General features: G+C 38.8%; 1 protein-coding gene across 2 annotated transcripts in view; it reads right to left on the bottom strand.

The window, feature by feature from the left end:
• The window catches only part of Ptpdc1 (protein tyrosine phosphatase domain containing 1), an 84,578-nt gene that overhangs the window by 46,176 nt on the left and 19,992 nt on the right, over positions 1 to 18,410 (bottom strand). For both annotated transcript variants that reach the window (XM_013026363.1, XM_013026361.1), the window contains exon 2: positions 1,122 to 1,212. In XM_013026363.1, coding sequence (XP_012881817.1) covers positions 1,122 to 1,203 — 82 coding nt within the window. In that variant the 5' untranslated portion in view covers positions 1,204 to 1,212. The remainder of the gene's footprint in view (positions 1 to 1,121; positions 1,213 to 18,410) is intronic.

Consider the following 18,410-nt stretch of genomic DNA (forward strand, 5'->3'; position numbering starts at 1 on the left):
GAACTTGTGCAAAACCCAGAATGAGAAGATAGAAATATAGCAATAAGCATTGCAATGCAAAAAAAATTACTCAGCATCTCTTCTGGCTAACATTAGTGATGACAGCATGACTAATGTTATGGTTTGGGTCTTAAATGACCCATAAGCACTTGTTGAAGGTTTGGACACCAGCTGTGGTGCTATTGGGAGGCCATGAAACCTGTAAGAGGTGAGATCTAATGGAAGGAAGTGATGACATTGGAGGTGTGCCCTAGATGGTTATAATGAGACCCTGGCTCCTTCCTTCTCATTCTTTCTCTCTCCCCTTCTCTTCTTTCTTTCCTCTTTTCTTTTCTTCCTTTTCTTTCTCCTCCCATATCCATCCTTCCACTTACCCGCCTTTGCTTCCTTGCCACCATGAAGTGAGAAGTTGACTCTCTCACATGTTCTATCTCCCCACAAGTCCAAAGCCATAGGCCTAGGTGCCCATGGACTGAAACTTCTGAAACCACTAGCTAGATAAACTTGTCTTTCTTACAAGTGATTTCTCTCAGGCATTTTGCCACAGTATAGAAAGCAGAATGACATATCCAATGTGGACAAAGAGGAATCAAGTTTTCTCCCAGCTCTGAATTTCAACAGTGAGGGGAAAAAAAAATGAAAGCAGGACTTTGCCACTTTCCTGGAGCCTGTGTATCAAAAAAAAAAAATCCACAGTGTGGGAAGGGGAAAATGGGAGAAAAGAAGCAATGAGAGAACAAGGCTTGAGTGCTTCTGAATATGTTTCATAAGTGACACTTACAAGAAACGAAAAGAGAAAGAAATGAATGGTTGATTCACAAGTAGGCGTTTGATGATAGGAGCAAATGCATAATCTGAGTCTAAAATAATAATGCAGGAGACAAACATTGTTTGCAAGACTCCTTTTTAAAAGGCCAAGATCATTATTCAGGGTTTTGAAAAGAAATTATAACCGGCCAAAATGGTAAAGAGGAAATAAACAAAAGGACTTAAATAATACCTGGATCTAGAATCATGAAATAAATAAGAGCCTTTTCTTTCTCATTCATTCACAAGGTTACTTTTATTAAATATTAGGTTGTATAAAAAGACCCCAAAAAAGTATGTTAAAGAGACAGTACCTTCCAGGTTTTCAGCATACCCACTGGGATTTACCAAAGTGGAATATGGGTGTTCATTCTGAGACAAGACTCCAGCAGCCATGGTAGTTTACTACAAAAAAAAAAGAAAGAAAGAGAGAAAGAGAGAGAGCAAGAAAGAAAGAAAGGAAGGAAGGAAGAAAGAAAAGAAGGAAGGAAGGAAGAAAAAAAGAAAAGATTATTTTCTTAAAGTTTGCCCTGGGAAATAATCATTTACTAATCATCCATAATATGCTACACAATGGCCATCCAATATGGCAGTCAGTCATTGGTTGACTGCTGATACTCTTTTTCCTCTCTTCTTTCCTCCCCTCCCTTCCCTTCCTTTCCTTTTCCCTTTCTCTTTCCCTCCCTTCCTTTTGTGTAGACACAAAAAAATGAAATGTCACAAGGTACGCTCAAGCTGTGCAATCTGGTGGTAAGTGTAAGACTTCAAGGAGGAAACCAAATTTGAACTAGGCTCAAGAAATAGTACATAATGTAGATAGGTACCCTAGAAGGAATTCCTTTTTCTAGAAGAATGATTTACCCTGTGATGATTCACCTTATCAACTTGTGGTTGGTGACCGTACCTAATTCATGATTGAACTCATGTTAAATTCATGCCTAAGGTATTGCTATAACTCACTATGAAGCCCAGGCTAACTTTGAATTTGTAGTCATCTTGCCTCACTTCCTAAGGACTGATTATAGTAGATCTTTCTGTATGCTAAAAAAAACCACAACATATTATCACCTTTCTTAAGCTCTTAGTAAGTGCCAGACACAAAAACGAACACTTTTTTTCTAACTAGAACTCTACAAAGTAGCTATTTATTCCCTGTCTCAAAGGTGTGTAAATCATTTCAAGAGGATAACATACACATGAAATTGAAGGGGTGGAAGGCAGTCCCATCCTTCAGGATTTTTTGTTTGTTTTTGGGTTTGGCTACTCTCCAATTGCAAATAAAACTGTAATATAGGTAATCTGAACATTTCTGAGCCTCCAGGAAAACCAACATGTCATGTAATGCAGTAGTCAGACTAAATGTCCTTCAATTTAAACACTGATTAAAAATCTATTACTGTTATTATTGTTATTACTGTGAATTTATTACTATTATTTAAAAATAGTGGTTTTCATTGTGACATCTTCACACACATGTATAACAGTGTCCCCAGTTACTCTCTTACCCCTCCCCTTGAAGAGCTCCTGTTTCTTCCTTAATTGGTTCCCTTCTTCTTTCACATCTTTTTTTTCAATTAATTTACTCTATTGTTATTATAGAGGTGATATACAGAGGGATTAAACTTACACTAGTTAAGTAATGAGTACATCTCTTTTCATACAGTGTCTTCTGTTCCCTTATTCTCTCCCAGTCAAGATGTGAAATTTTATAAAATATGAAATTAGTTTAATAAACTGTAATAATATAACCTAGAAAAGCTTATAGTGCTGATCATGATGCATGAGAAAGTCATATGCAATTCCAATTTTCCTAAACAAATTAAAGTAATAATTTCAATTTGATTATCTGTCAGTAAAAAAGTAACTTTTTTGTTGGTTATGGGGCTTGAACTGAGGGCCTGTCACTATCCCTGAGCTTTTTAGCTCAAGACTAGTGTTCTATCAGTTTGAAACACCATACCACTTATGGTTTTCTGATGGTTAATTGGCAATAAGAGTCTCAAGGACCTTACTGCCAGGCCTGGTTTTGAACTGTGATCCTCAGATCTCAGCATCCTGAGGAGCAAGGATTATAGGTGTGAGCCACTGGCACTTGGCAAAAAAAATTTTTTTTTAAACCAGCTGAATTATAGCTCAGTGGAAGAGCGCTTGTCTAGCATGTACAAGACCCTTGGATCAATCTCCAACACTGCCAAGAATAAATAAAATTTAGAAACTTCTTAGTAAGCCGGGAATGCAGCTCAGCAGCAGAACATGCATGAAGTCCTGGAGTTGGCCCCCAGTGCTGCAAGTGAAATAAAATTTAAATTTTGATTTAAGAAATCCAAATGCGGACATTGTCCAGAAAAAGTTTAAGTTGAACTCTTTAACCTTGTTCACAGAAACATTCTGACTTGTACTAACGCTTTGCATGTTTGCGTATGTATTAAAATTTCACATACAAACAAGAATGGAAGAACTGTTAATGCCTTATTTTTCTACTTGTATCACATATTAAGATTCTGGACAGTGGGGGGAGAGGGAGAGGTGGGAAATCTTTCTTTTTATTTATTATTATTGTTGTTGTTGTTATATCTTTAAGGATGAAGTATTTAAGCTGAAGGCTTGAAGCTTACACCTGTAATCCTAGCTACTCAGGAAGCTAAGATCTGAGGATCACAGTTCAAAGCCAGCCCAGGCAGACAAGTCTTAAGGAATCTCATCTCCAGTTAACCACCAATAGGCTGAAAGTGGAGCTGTGGCCAGCCTTGAGCAAAAATTGTCAAGGGACAGTGCCTAGGCCCCAGTACCAGCATACACACACACACACACACACACACACACACACACACATACACACACACACACACACTTGGCAAGCTAGCTATATGTCTGTGGTATAACTATGACATTGCAGAAGGGATAATACCTAGTTTGGTGTCCTCAAAAAAGTCAACCAGATAGGTCTCTCTTGCCTTCTGCAAAGCATCAATAGCTAGATCTGGAAGCACACTGCTCTTCTGAAATCCTCAGAAACTTTTTGACTAGACCCTGAGTGGGGAGTTTGTGAATTTGAAGTTCAGTGGATATCTGAGGCTGTGCAGTTTCACAAGGTGCCATAGTGCTAGGCTTGTAGCAATGATATTTCTTCATATCTCAGTGGAGATGTACTCCTGAGCATACCTTTGATATCCAGCTGTTTCCTAGGTGCTGTATGATTTTAGACAATCTTCTTTGTATAGAGACCACCTTACTTATTCAAGGATAAGAAAAAGTGGAAAAAGTATACATTTGCTGCCTGAAAACTGGGGGATGGGGCCAGAGGACTTTGCAGGTCTTGGTGAAAGTCTAGGGTCTATAGAAGGATTTATTTTGTTGTTGAAGAATCATGTTTATTGTTTGAATATCAAGGATAAAACAGCCAAATGCTATAATTAGTTTATTAAATGGTTATAAATTTTTAGAAGGTTCTAACTTCTTGCACCATAAATTAAATATGGTATAAATTATGGTGGTTAAATTCAACCTTTGTTAATGTTTTTCCTTATTGATATTTTCCTTATTAAGAGTTTTCATTTAATTCTGTGAGAAAAACATCACAAATCTCAGTGATAATTAGAAAGTTTGAAGTTTTTAAAAAATTTTATATCTAGAATCAACTTTTGAAATTTATTTCTGTACCTTTTAAAACAAAAGTACAAAATTTAAAATCTAAAGTCTATGTAATGAAATGGTATCTCTTAAAATGAAATACAGAAATTAAAGCCACAAGGGTGATCTAGAATTAGAAAAAATGTTTCTTGCAATTTTAATAATGTCATAACTTAGGTTTGATGCTGATTAAGGCAAAAATTAATTTTTTGTCCATACTGTGGTTTGAACTCCAGATCTCATACTTATTTGGCTGGCACCCTACCACTTGAGCCACATCTTCAGACCAGTTTTTGTTTATTAATTGGAAATGGTGTCTGGAGGACTTCTCTGCCCCAGCTAGCTTCAAACAAGATCCTCCCATGCCTCAGCCTCCTGAATAGCTATGATTTCAGGCCTGAGCCACTGGCACCCACTTAATGCAAAAAATTTTAACACATCTACAATTTCAAATAAATGCATAAATTATGCCAGGTACCAGTAGCTCATACCTGTAATCCTAGCTTCTTAGGAGACTGAGATCTGAGAATGATGAGTTGAAGCCAACCAGGGCAGGAAAGTCCATTAGACCCTTATCTCCAATTAAGCACCAAAAAAACTGGAAGTAAAGTTGTGGCTCAAGTGATAGAGCACTAGCCTTGAGTGAAAAAGCTAAGGAACAGCATGCAGGTCTTGAGTTCAAGCCCCAGTACCAGCACAAAAACAAAAACAAACCCAAAACAACAATAACAACAATAAAAACCCATGAAATAAAAGAACTACTGGAACAGATTTCCAGATATTGACAAAGACATAATTTAAAAGGACATCCATTTAGTGTAAATGGAGCAGTGAGTCTGGTCAAGATGTATTGCATATATAACATATATATATATATATATATATATATGGACATATTAAAATGAAACACCTTTGTACAAATAATTGATCTTAATTAAAAATAAGAATAGACTTATTGGGTTAAGGATGTAGCTCAGTGGAAGAGCACTTTCCTCATAGGAGCAAAGTCCTAGGACTGATACTGTAAAAAAAAAAATTAACTAAGGGAAACATCATTTTTCACAAACCTAGACTATTTTGATGACAAAAATAATTATAACCAGATTAGAATCATGGTATTAGGGCACAATTGAGATTCTAACTCTTGGTTGTTCTGTATGTGAGTCTTATGAACCATGTGGAAGAGAAGGTTTCTGACTCATTTGAGATATCCCAGCTTTTAAGTGAAAGCATGTTGGTCACAAGTTAGGACCAGGCAGTGCTTCCCTGGTGAGCTTTCCCTAACCCATCCTCTGCTCTTCAACTGCAATGAGTGGAATATGTCTACTTAACTGCCTCTCCTGTAGACCACAGTGTCACGAAGAGTTGCTGTGAATGATTCCCCTGAATGCCTCCAGAGAAGGGAGAGGCTTATGACACATTTTTGAACTGAAACGTACACCACTAGACTGAATTTCTTCAGTATCTTTGGACTTACCCATCTCTATATTCTGAAAACCACTGAAACCATGGCTACTTTTTTTTAAAGTGTTGAATTAGTGGTACCCTTTGACCATTAATGATTGTGGACTGACCATCTTAAAATTTTCTTTCTAGCCAGGCTCCAGTGGTTCACGTCTATAATTCTAGCTACTCAGGAGGCTAAGGATCTGGTTTAAAGCCAAACTGGGCAGGGAAGTTCATGAGACTATTATCTCCAATTAAGCATCAAAAAATCTGAAAGTGGAACTGTGACTCAAGTGGCAGAGCACTAGCCTTGAGCAAAAAAGCTCAGGGACAGCACCTATGCCTTGAGTTCAAACCCCAGGACTGGTACATGTGTGCATGCTCACATGCACGCACACACACAAATTCCCACTAGCTAATTAAGAAAGCCAAAGTTATAAGGAAGCACAGAAGTCCTTTAGCAGTCCTCATACTTGGCGGAGTGTGAAGATTCTCTCAAAATCTTTGTTTAATAGTGATTGACATCATTACACAGCTCTGGTTTGTAGAAAGATCTTGGTAATGCTGCCTCTCTTCAGTATCTTCCCATTGGTTCTATTTCTGCCAACACAGAACAAAATACCCTTTCTCTTATACATCTAAAGCTGGCCATCGTGTTCCCCTCACTCCTGATTTATGTCTTCCCAAACAATGCATCAGGGGCTCACTTACCATTCTTCATTTGGAATACTCTAAGCAGCCTCACCAGCCTGGATGCCTTTTCCTATTCATGTTCTATGGTCATTAAGATTCTATTGTCCAGAGCTAAAGCTGATCCCCCAGATATGATAAGGTGGAACAAAACTAGTCACCTCCCTTGTTAGGATTATATATGTGCCTAGACTGTCATCACACCAGTATTTTCAGCAGTCTCAGACACATCAGAACACATTAACAGCCAAAGGAAAAAAACCTAGCTAAAAATGATCAGGAACATATTTTGAGGTTAAAAATAAATGCTTATGAAGTTTAAAGTGAATAAATGGCACAGAATAAAAAATAAAAGGTTCTCCATCTCCTATTCCACAAGACAACTGTTTGTTCTGAGATAAACACTTGCTCTGATTATTCTTGGAGGGTAAATCACTATGCTTAGGTTTGGGGTTCTTGTAAGTTATCCTCCTTTCCTCCTCCCCTCTTTCTTTATGTGACACAAGAAACTAAACCCAGGGTCTTGAAAATGCTAGGCAACTACTCTGCCACAAGCCACATCCTCAGTTCTTTTGACTGGACTTTGTTTTTGAGACAGGCTCCTGTTACCTTTGCCTGGGATAGCCTTGAGCTTGTGTGCTTCCTTGCCTCTGCTTCCTGAGTGGTTGTGATTATAGGCATGAGCCATCATGCCCAACTTTATTTTATCCTCTCTAAACCATAGCATTGAATTTCTGACATAGAAGAGGAAAGTGGTTTGTTTACCCTACCTCCTCCCGAATGCCAAACCATCATCCATCTAATATGAATATCTTTGTAATTTTAAACCATCACTTAGTCTATGGACTTTAATATCTTGATTTCTTCTTTGTAAAGTAAGTAAATTAGTTTGCATGTCCATTCCCTCTTTCCTAATATTTCCAAGTCCTGCCATACATATAATTTCTCATCTTAAGTTTTTTATGTTGCCAGGTGCCAGTGGCTCAAGCCTATAATACTACTCAAAAGGCTTGAGATTCAAGCCATACCAGGCAGGAAAGTTCAAGGGACACTTATCTTCAAGTAACTACCAAAAAAAGGCAGAAGTGGAACTGTGGCTAAGTTAGTGAGCAAAAAAACTTCACGGACAGCACCTAACCCCTGAGTTCAGACCCAAGAACCAGCACTAAAAGTAAATAAAATAAATAAATAAATGTTTAGATTTCAGGTAATTAATTTTCTTAGGTTTTGTCTATAAGTTTATTTTAAAATAGGAGAAAATGCAACATAATTTTATTTATTTTGTGTACACAATCTGTACACACAAAGTTTTTAAACCAAGTATTAAACTTAGACTCACAGAGAAAAAAAAGTATATGTAGTCTTCTATGAGCAAATCTGTACAGCTCAAAGTATAGCATTATGGGTTTTCTTTCATTCTATGGGTTAGTTACATATAATTTTGTTTGGTTGAAATTTTGAACTATTTATTTCTTATTAACCCAGAAAGCTTGGTTTTAGTAGCCTTTATTATTAGTACTGGGGTTTGAACTTAGGGCCTCTAGCTTATAAGGCAAGTGTGCAAGCAAATACCACCCCCATGCTATTTTCTTCCTCCCTCCCTCCCTTCCTTTCTTTCTTTCTTTCTTTGTGGGGCCTGAACTCTGGCCCTGGGCACTGTCCCTCAGCTCTTCAGCTCAAGGCTAGTGCTCTACCACTTGAGCCACAGTGCCACTTCTGGCTTTTTCTGCTTATGTGGTGCTGAGGAATGGAACCCAGGTCCTCATACATGCAAGGCAAGCGCTCTACCACTGAGCCACTTTCCCAGCCCTACTATAGTTACATTTTGATAGGGTCTTGTGTTTTGCACTGAGCAGGCCTGAATCATGATCCTTCTATTGATGCCCTCCATGTATCTGGGATGACAGGTGTAGGCCATCACATCCAGCTAAGGCTCAAGATTAAATCTTGCTAGCGTTTTGCCTACACTGGCCCCAAACCACAATCCTTCTGATTTTTGCTTCCCACACAGCTGGGATTACAGAGATAAACCATTGCATTGGGCCCCATATGACCTTTTTTTAAAAAAAAAACAACAAACAACTGACAAAAGTAAATAGATCCTCACTACATCTTTATGATCTTTCAACATCTTAATAATATATTGCCTTCAAAGTATCTACCTGCTTTTTAAAGGTATTTTTTTCTTCATCTCTTTGGATTCCTACTCTAATAAGGACCAAAACCTCTTAGGCCTGTACATAGTTGTTGGGCCTGGGATTTCTTTCTTTTTTTCTTTTTGGTCAGTCACAGGGCTTGAACTCAGGGCTTTTTGAGGCCAGTGCTCTACCACTTAAGCCATAGCTCCACTTGAGGTTTTCTGGTGGATAACTAGAAATCAAAGTCTATCCTGCCCAAGCTGGCTTTGAACCATGATCCTCAGATCTCAGCCTCTTGAGCAGCTAGGATTACAGGTATGAGCCACCAGTGCCAGGCTGGGGTTTCTTTTAATTGAGCTCCTTGATTGAGGCCCTTGTGTTTTGGATTATTTTCTTTTTTCACTTTGCTATTTTATCCTTACATAGTTGGTTTTTCCCCCCCATAAAGGGTGAATGGAAGGTAAATTTCCTAAGTCTTTTAATTCTGAAAGTATCTATATTATTCACCTATCTGGTTGGTAATTTAGATACTTACAGAATTCCATGTTAAAACCTATGCCATATCAGAATTTTGAAAGTATTGTTCCACTCTTCTCAGCAAATGCTACTGATGATGAGGAATGTGATGTCAATCTGAGGCTTACAGTAGGTAAACTGCATGATCTTTCCCTTTGATGTCCTAAGATCGTGCAAATGTATGTAATAAAGGTCTTTTTCACTCATCTGATTAGTTCTCAAGGAAACTTCCAATATTAGGGATCTAGTTAGTTTCCTTCAAGACTAAAATCAATTGTGCACATGCACCATGATTTATATTAATTGTTTTATTTTACAAAATCTGTTATTCTCATAAAATCACTCTGTGAGGCATTCCCTACTATGATCTCCATTTGCTGAGACCAGGTATGTCTAGCCTGCAAAGCTAATGCTCTTTAACACAAATCTGCCACCCCACAGAATGAATAGGCCAATTTATTTAAGTTTTTAAAAGGTACTACAGACACTTTAAATTTTAGTAGAATCATCTCACTGTTGTTTTGCTTTACGTTGCTTGACTTTGTAAAGTAGCATAGCTTTCCAGAGGATTTTTCTTATGAACTTCCTGTTAAACAACTGTCTGATTCAGAGCTTTACCTTTCTTCCTATTAGAACAGTTGTCCTTTCTTCTTCATGTATATCAAATCTCACAGCATCATATAATTGACATCATATATGCCAACACTGTCACATGTGAAGCAACTCTTTTTAACCATCACTTTATTGTGTCAATTATGGCAACCTGACTTTTTCATGAAGTTCCAACTGTACAAAAACCATAGGTTTGCTGTTGTTGTTCTATGGTACTGGGGCTTAAACTCAGGGCATTGCTCTTGCTAGGCAGACACTTTACCACTTGAACCATACCTTCAGTCCATTTGTGCAGTTTCCTTCTTTACTTTTTCTGGTTCTAATGCCTTCTCTAGTAAAAAAGGTCTTTCTTGGGCTGGGAAGGTGGCTCAGTGGTAGAGCGCTTGCCTTGCATGCATGAGGCCCTGGGTTCGATTCCTCAGCACCACATAAGCAAAAAGAAAAAAGCCAGAAGTGGTGCTGTGGTTCAAGTGGTAGAGCGCTAGCTTTGAGCTTTGAGGGACAGCACCCAGGCCCTGAGTTCAGGCCCCATGACTGGAACCCTCCCACAAAAAAAGGTCTTTCTTTCTCTAGAAAGAAAGTTTGAGATATAAATCTATTTGATCATAATAAGTATTGTCCCTTCATTTATATTAATAATAATACTGTTAGTATGGACTGGATTGAGAGAGATGGGGAAGAACAATGCAAGGGGTGACATTAATCAAGATGCATTGTACTCATATCTAACTGGTTGAATTGAAATCCCTTTGTACTACTTAAAGATAATAATAATGATGATAATGATCATATTAAAATCTAACAGTTGACCTATAAAATGAAAGATAATCCACCTTGAAAATCTTTAAAAATAGGAAAACAATTTTTATTTGCAAGTTATCTAAAATTATAAATCAATATGATGCTTTTGCAAAACAACTTGAGCCTATGCTTTTTATGAAAAAAGAGATTCTTTATTGTACTTATAAACTGATGCACTGAATTGAAACCCCTTTATATAACTACTTAAAGATAATGGAAGGAAGGAAAGGAAGGAAGGAAGGAAGGAAGGAAGGCAGGAAGGGAGGGAGGGAGGGAGGGAGGGATAGTTCTCTTCTGTCCTAGGAAAACAGTGAAGGAAGCTGAGGTAAGGAGACTAGGGGGAAATCTGACTAGTATGCCCCAGGGCCTGGCTTCAAACAGTAGCACCACAAAAAGAAAGACACCCCCTCCTCAAGATAAACCAATCAACAAACAACAAAACAGAAAAACAGTGGAGAAATGGAAAGTTTTCTTTAATGGTCTAAATAGCTGAGTCAAAAATTTAAATGTCTGAGATATACAAGGTAAACATCAGTTTAAGAAGGACAAAGGGGGAGCCTATGCAACAGCAATACTCACAAGACAATATGTTGGAAATGATCTGTACAACGTGGAACAGGAGGGAAAGAGAGAGGGAGAAAAATGAGGGTGGGGTAACAAGTTATATAAGAAATGTAATCACTATCTTACTTACATAACTGTAACTCCACTGTACATCACCTTGACAATAAAATTAAAATTAAAAAAAGAAATAAGGAGGGGGGTGGGGGGAAAGATGGGAAGGGATGGGAAGGGGAAACAAAGGAGGAGGCTACAATGCTTGATAAGAAATGTACTCATTATCTTGCCCATGTAATTGTAACCCCTCTGTACAGTATTTTCCCAATTTAAAAAAAAAAGAGGAAAAAAATTAAGGAAAGCCGTGTGCTCGTGGCTCATGCTTATAATCCTAATTACTCAGGGGGCTTAGGTCTGAGGATCATGGTTTGAAGCCAGCCCAGGCAAAAAAGTCCATGAGACTCTTATCTCCAATTAACCACCAAAAGAGCTAGAAATGGAGCCATCACTCAACTGGTAGAGCACCAGCCTTGAGCTCAGGGGATGGGGAGAGAAGCTAAGGAACAGTGACCAGGCCCTGAGTTCAAAGGACTAGCACAAAAAAGGAAAGGGGGGAAAGGAGGGAGGGAAGAGAAGAACAGAGAAGAGAAGAGAAGAGAGTGCACAGATTCCTGGTTTCATTCTTGTTGTAGTGGTCAATCTGCCTTTAACTGGGAGTCTAGCTGTCTCAGTTTCCCTGCTGTACTAATTCAACAGCATTCCTCTTTTTTCAGATCACCTGTAACATCTGATTCTTGTTCTACCTTTCTCAGGCCCTTCTACCCTACCTTCCAGAAGGAAATACCTATTACTTATCCACCAGTCTCTGCTAATGGGTATATTTTAATTTGGTTGGATCCTTTTGAGGCTTTCTTTAACATTTTTGTTAGGGATGTTCCCAAACAGCCTTTGCTTTGGGCTAATTTAGACCCTTGGCTAAGGCCACGTATTTCACCTTCCCACTCTGTCTGGAGAAACAGGAAGTACTGCAGACCTCCCAGGGAATTGTTCTGTTTACTGGTTTCCTATCTTTTCCCAGCCTCAGGTAGTTTGTGCAATAAGTATTCCACCAACACCTTAGGCCAAGAAAGCCTTAAAGGCTCTCCACACATGAGGGGAGTGGGGTATGGGTGGGGGGGAGAGAAGGGCTTTGAGTGAGGTGTCTTTTCTCTTTGAGATCTTAACAGCAAATTCCAGGCTCTTTACCCACAATGAGTTCAGCCTTATGTATCTCTGGATAGGCTTGGACTGAGTCTCATCCTGGAGCTAGTTTGGAGCCTGCCTTCCGGGGGAAGAGTTGGTGGGACCCTAAACTCAATTGTTTCCTTCTCTCAGAGACTGAAGTTCAAACTGCCTGCTACACAGTGCCCAAAGCCAGTTTTTTATTTTTAATCTGCTGTCCAGTTTTCTAGTTAAGGTAGAGATGTTATATAAAGTTATATCTCATTCTTCTTGGTTCATCTTTGTTGTAAGAGAAATCTCCCATCATCTTTGTGTGTGTGCGCGTGCGTGCGTGCGTGCATGCGTGAGCGTGCTGATCCTTAGCTTTTGTGCTTAAGGCTAGCACTCTGCCCCTTACGTTACTGCTCCACGTCTGGCTTTTTGCTGGTTAATTGGGGATAAAAGTGTCATGAATTTGTCTTCCTGGTCTAGCTTTGAACCATGTCCTCAAATCTCCACCTCAAGAGTAGCTAGGATTAAAGGTGTGAGCCACCTGGCCCAATTATCTTTGAATAACTAAAATCCATGAGATCTCTGAAACTGTGCCCACTGGGTACTGCCTTTGCCAAAAATATTAACTTACACTTCACTTGTATATAATCACTGATCAATAAATGAGTTGAAGTATATTAAAGCATAGAGTCAGATGTTCTGTGTTCAAGTCTTGACTATTCACTGCCAGCTATATAAACTATCCTCAGCTTTAACATCTTTTGTAAAATAAGGATTATAATATCTACTTTCCTAGGTTGTGAGGATGCAGGGGGGGCGGAACAGAGGGGAGGAGAATGTGTGTGTGTGTGTGTGTGTGTGTGTGTGTGTGTGTGTGTGTGGTGTATGTATGTTAACATAATGCCTGGAGTAACAGTATTCAGTAAGGGCTTGTTATTTAAGCTTGCAAGCCAATATACTTTTATTTTTTTCCCTTACTAGTCTGTATTCACTTCATTTTGCTTCTATTTTATAAGATTTTAAAAGGATTCTGTTCGTTAGCTGTCCAGTAGTACATACTAATGGCTGAGGTTCCAAGAAGGCTTATGGGAACATTTTTCCATTCACCACTGAATTAATTTTGCATGCCCACTGTAGAACCAGGAGAAAAGGGCTGAATAGTAATCTTGACGTTTCCTGCACAAGCACACATTACATAACTTCATTTCCTGATCGGGTGACAAGTTATTTTGCTTATTCTATCCTACAGTTTGATTTTATCCCTAAAAGCCCCTCAAATGACTCAACTGTTGAGTCACCCACTCACTAATTAGTACCTACTACTTAAAACTTAAGTGAGTGAGCTATTACTCATTCTGTTAGCAAGAGTAGTCACGAAGTAAGACTTTGATACAAAAGAATGTTCTACTTCATTAAAAAAGCATTTCACACAGAGACTGGATTCTAAGATGGATTGAAGAAATTTTGGATCATGGCCTTCCTTTCAATTTTCCAGATACATGGTGTTCTGCCAACATCTTCATGGAAATTTCTGAAGAGAATTTGTAGGATGCAGTTGTAAGTAAGTGCCTGGAAAGTTGGTAACGATGGAATCTTTCCCAGGTGCTCAGAGCATCAGCACACCAACTTTGGAATGCATCCTGATTACCTTGGGTGCCAGCAGAAATGCAGATTCCTTGGCCCCACTCTCAAATCAGAGCTCTGCAGGAACATAATACTCATCCATTATCCATGTGCACTCTAGGTCAATGATGAAGCAAGCCCTGCACCTACATTTAAGGGAATATTGCTGATATGGTTATATTCTAGACAGCAGAGAAGCCCGTTAAAATTTAAACCATCCACATTAACTGTTCTCCATAGGTTTTATGATGAAAATCTAGTTAACATATTAGTTCTTTACTTATTCTGTTTACAATCTGCTTTCCCTGCTAGAATGAGAGATCCATGAAGCACAGAACATTTTTGCTGCTTGGTCAACTGCTATAGCTCCAAAGCCTGCAACAGGTCCTAACCCATAGTAGAGACTCAAATTTTTGGACTCATGAATGAACATTCAGGCACATGCTGAAACCATTCCCATCCCCATTTACACTCTGAATCTACACTCTTTCCTTTTTTCTTTTCTTTCTTTCTTTTTTTTTTTTATGTGTGTGTGTACTAGTCCTGGAAGTTGATTTCAAGGACACTGTCCTGGAGCTTCTTTTGCTCAAGGAGAGTACTTTACCACTTGAGCCACAGATCTACTTACCTTTTTTTTTTTTAAAGGAATTTATTGGAGGCAAGAGTCTCAGAGACTTTACTACTCAGGCTACCTTTACCTTCAAGCCACTATCCTCAGATCTCAGCTTCTGAGTAGCTAGGATTACAGGTGTGAACCATTGGTGGGAGCAAAAGCCAATTTCTTTTTTGGTGCTGGCCCAGGGCTTAGGCACTGCCCTTAGCTTTTTTGCTCAAGGCTAGTGCTCTGTCAGTTAAACCACTGCTCCATTTTTGATCTCCACATTTTCATCTCAAAGTATAAATTGTAACCATGCCTACCTTGTCCCATAGGTATTGCTAAGCATATAATTATTGTATTGTGCAAATATAATGAAAAGCATTACATTTATTTAGTTTTCCTGGTCACAATCATATTTCTAATTTTTAATCCATCTACCTCAGGATAATTCCATAAGGTTTGAATCTGTTTCCTCCTCAGCAAAATATGAATTGTGACAAAAACCTCAAGCTTCTACCCAAATTTCTCTCCTTTAGAATGTCTTCCCAAATACCAGTTCCATATTTTTCTCCCATCCCCTCACTCTGTAGGGCTGAGTAAAAGATTCATCTGGCACAGATGCTATTAAAACAGCCTACTGCTGGATACCTGTGGCTCACTGCCTGCCTATAATCATAGTTAGGAGGCTGAGATCTGAGGACTGCAGTTCAAAGCCAACTCTGGTCAAGAAAGTCCAAGGAGACTCTCCAATTACCCACCAAAAAAAGGCAACAAAAAACAAATGAACAACAAAACAAACAAACAAAAAACAGAAGTGAAGCTGTGACTCAAGTGTAGAGCAAAAAAGCTCATCGGCAATACCCAGGCCCTAAGTTCAAGCCCCAGGACAGACACGTACACACCAAAAAAACTCCAGCCTTCTAATGTGATGGTAGTGTTTTTTCTTCTCAAAGAATTTAAGCTTTCTTTTCCTTATGTAGTAAAACAAAATAGAAACAGACTTTAAAAACTTGAAGTGTCCTGACCTCTGAATCTGTAGCCTCAAAGAGAAAGAAAGAAAGAGGGAAAAATACTTTTTCTTTCTTTTTTCCCCCGTTGTGGGGCCTGAACTCTGGGTCTGGGCGCTGTCCCTCAGCTCTTCAGCTCAAGGATAGTGCTCTACCACTTGAGCCACAGCGCCACTTCTTGTTTATTTGTTTGTTTTTCTGCTGATGTGGTGCTGAGGAACTGAACCCAGGGCCTCATGCATGCAAGGCAAACACTCTACTACTGAACCACCTTCCCAGCCCTAAAAAAACACTTTTTCTTTTCAAATCAACTGCAGAGGCAGAAAAGTAAAATTTAAAAATAAAACAGATTCCCCCCAATACTTCAAACAATATTATTCCTCAGGGAGAGGCCTGCAGGCCACTTAAAAATCTACTCTCTTTGGCAGTTCCCTGTAACTTCACAGTCTGTGATCTCATACTTTAAATGCTCCTTAGGGATGGCCCAAGGCTCTCCTGAGACCTGTCACAGATCATGAAAAAACAACCCAGCAGCAAGAGCCCTGCTATTTCATCATTTAAATGAATACGCTTTAGAAAACACCCTATAATAAAACAGATGAGGTAGATGTTAACAAGAGGTGATGTTGTTTCATATTCCATGTTCTTGTTCTAGTAGCAGCCACAACTGACTAGATTTTCCTCAAGCTCTAGACTAATCTCAAATCAAAGACACAGATATTTTTAAAATCACCAAGAGTGGACAATGCTTATTGATACCCATTATAAACACTTAAAAATCCAGACTGCTGGGCCCCAGCCCAGGTCTAAGGAAGGACTCAGCATTTCTAAGTCATTTCCATGTGGTGCCCTCTAGTGCTCTGAGAGCCACAGCACTAGGCAAGCAGCCTGAATAGCAAGGGCTTATTTATGTTCTTGAGGTTACTGAGAAAGTCTGTTTCCTTGGGTTCTCATTAGCTGTAGAACACTAAAGTCTGTTAATAGAACCTGAGCAAATCCTCATAAAATGATGAAATACATTAAGAAGCCCCACGTGATCAACCCAATCAGGGAATTAGCTGATATTCCTGGTATCAACCATAATTCTACCATAATTCTGTTTTCAACCAAATGACTTGAAATCAGGGCATTGCTCAACAAGAATAGACTCCTCCCAACTCCAGCCAATCTTTGGTGCAGCAGCAGATACCCTACCTTTCTAAATACCAAAATGTAAATGCCTAACAATAAAGAACCATTATCTGGATATCCTTTTAATAAATATCTACTTTCTCCCATTTGTGGAAGGGAGTTAGATCTAAATTACAAAAATATATGGGAACATATACAGGGTTATATGCATTTATACAAATGTATTAACTAAATATAGTATATGCAGAGGAGGATTGCAATGGTGTAACTCCTTTGAACAACTTACAATTTAACAAAGTGAATAGCAGGAAGCTGGAACTGGTAATATGTGGGGAGTGGAGGGAAGGGATGGCCAAGGGGAAGAGGTAGATAAAAGGAGAGAGGAAGAGTGGGCAAATGCAGTCATAATATTTAATGTATGCATGTAAAAATGGAACTAGGAAAAAATTGAGGGGATGAGTGGAGGGGAGAAAATTATGAAAAGAGATGTCATTGATCAAGACTGACCAAGATACATCACAAACTGACATGGTGAAATGAAAGCCCTTTGTACAACAACTTAAAGATAATTTTAAAAAATTAAATAAATATCTAAATTACAGAGCTATATAATTATACAGGATTTTTTTTAGCCCTACTTAAAGTTGTTTTCAATCAGCACTTTCAGCTAGTTCAACAAGAAAAGCGTAAAATGTTGTTTGCTATTCAGGCCACTTCATTTACCTACTCATTCACAGCCTAGAAAGGATAAGAAGATTTTCTATCTCTTCATTCCTGAATCAAAAGGAAATTACTCTGTGAAACATGGTTCAAGTGCCTGGAGGATAAGTGGAGATGACTTCAAACACAGCAGGCATGTGACTCCTGGGCCTCACATGCTGAGATCAGACCATGGAGGACAAGACCCACAGCAGCTGGTTGAAGTGCTGATGGCACTCCTATTCCAAACTCCCCTTCTTCCTGGGACCATGGTGAGAAGATATTACAGACATTAAAAAAAAAAGCCAAGCAAAAAGAAGTTATCAAGAGACTAGCTAGCTCAGCCAGCTTTTAGAGGATAGAAAGGGCCAGGCAACTAAAACTGTGGTCCAGTATGGAACTATTAAGTAAGAGCTGATGGGATGTCATCAGAAAAGAGGGACAGAAAAAGAGAATGAGATGACTACTACTTCTAAGTGTCAAAATAAAATAGATGGTGAACAGAAGTTCTATACCCAGCCAAAATTTTCAGAAATGAAGATGCTGGGAATGGTGGAACATACTTGAAAACCTAGTTACTCAGGAGGCCAAGGGGCTTAAGATCATCTCAGGCAAAAAAATTAGTGAGATCTTGTCTCAAAACTAGGCCAGGCATGATAGTCCACAGCTGTTATCTCAGATTTTTGGAGGCAGAAGTAGGAGCATCATGGGTTGAGTCCTGCCAGGCAAAAGTGTGAAACCCTATCTGAAAAAAGAAACTCAAGCAAAAAGATAGGGAATGTGGCTCAAGTGACAGAGGGCTTAGCAAGCAGCAAGTCATGAGTTTCAATCCCAGTACCTCCAAAAAATAATAAAAGAAAGAATCATCTCCAGACTGAAACAGGAAAACACACACACACACACACACACACACACACACACACACACACACACACACACACA

This window comes from Dipodomys ordii, unplaced genomic scaffold (genome assembly GCF_000151885.1).
Source record: "Dipodomys ordii isolate 6190 unplaced genomic scaffold, Dord_2.0 Scaffold93, whole genome shotgun sequence".
Classification (NCBI taxonomy): Eukaryota; Metazoa; Chordata; class Mammalia; order Rodentia; family Heteromyidae; genus Dipodomys; species Dipodomys ordii.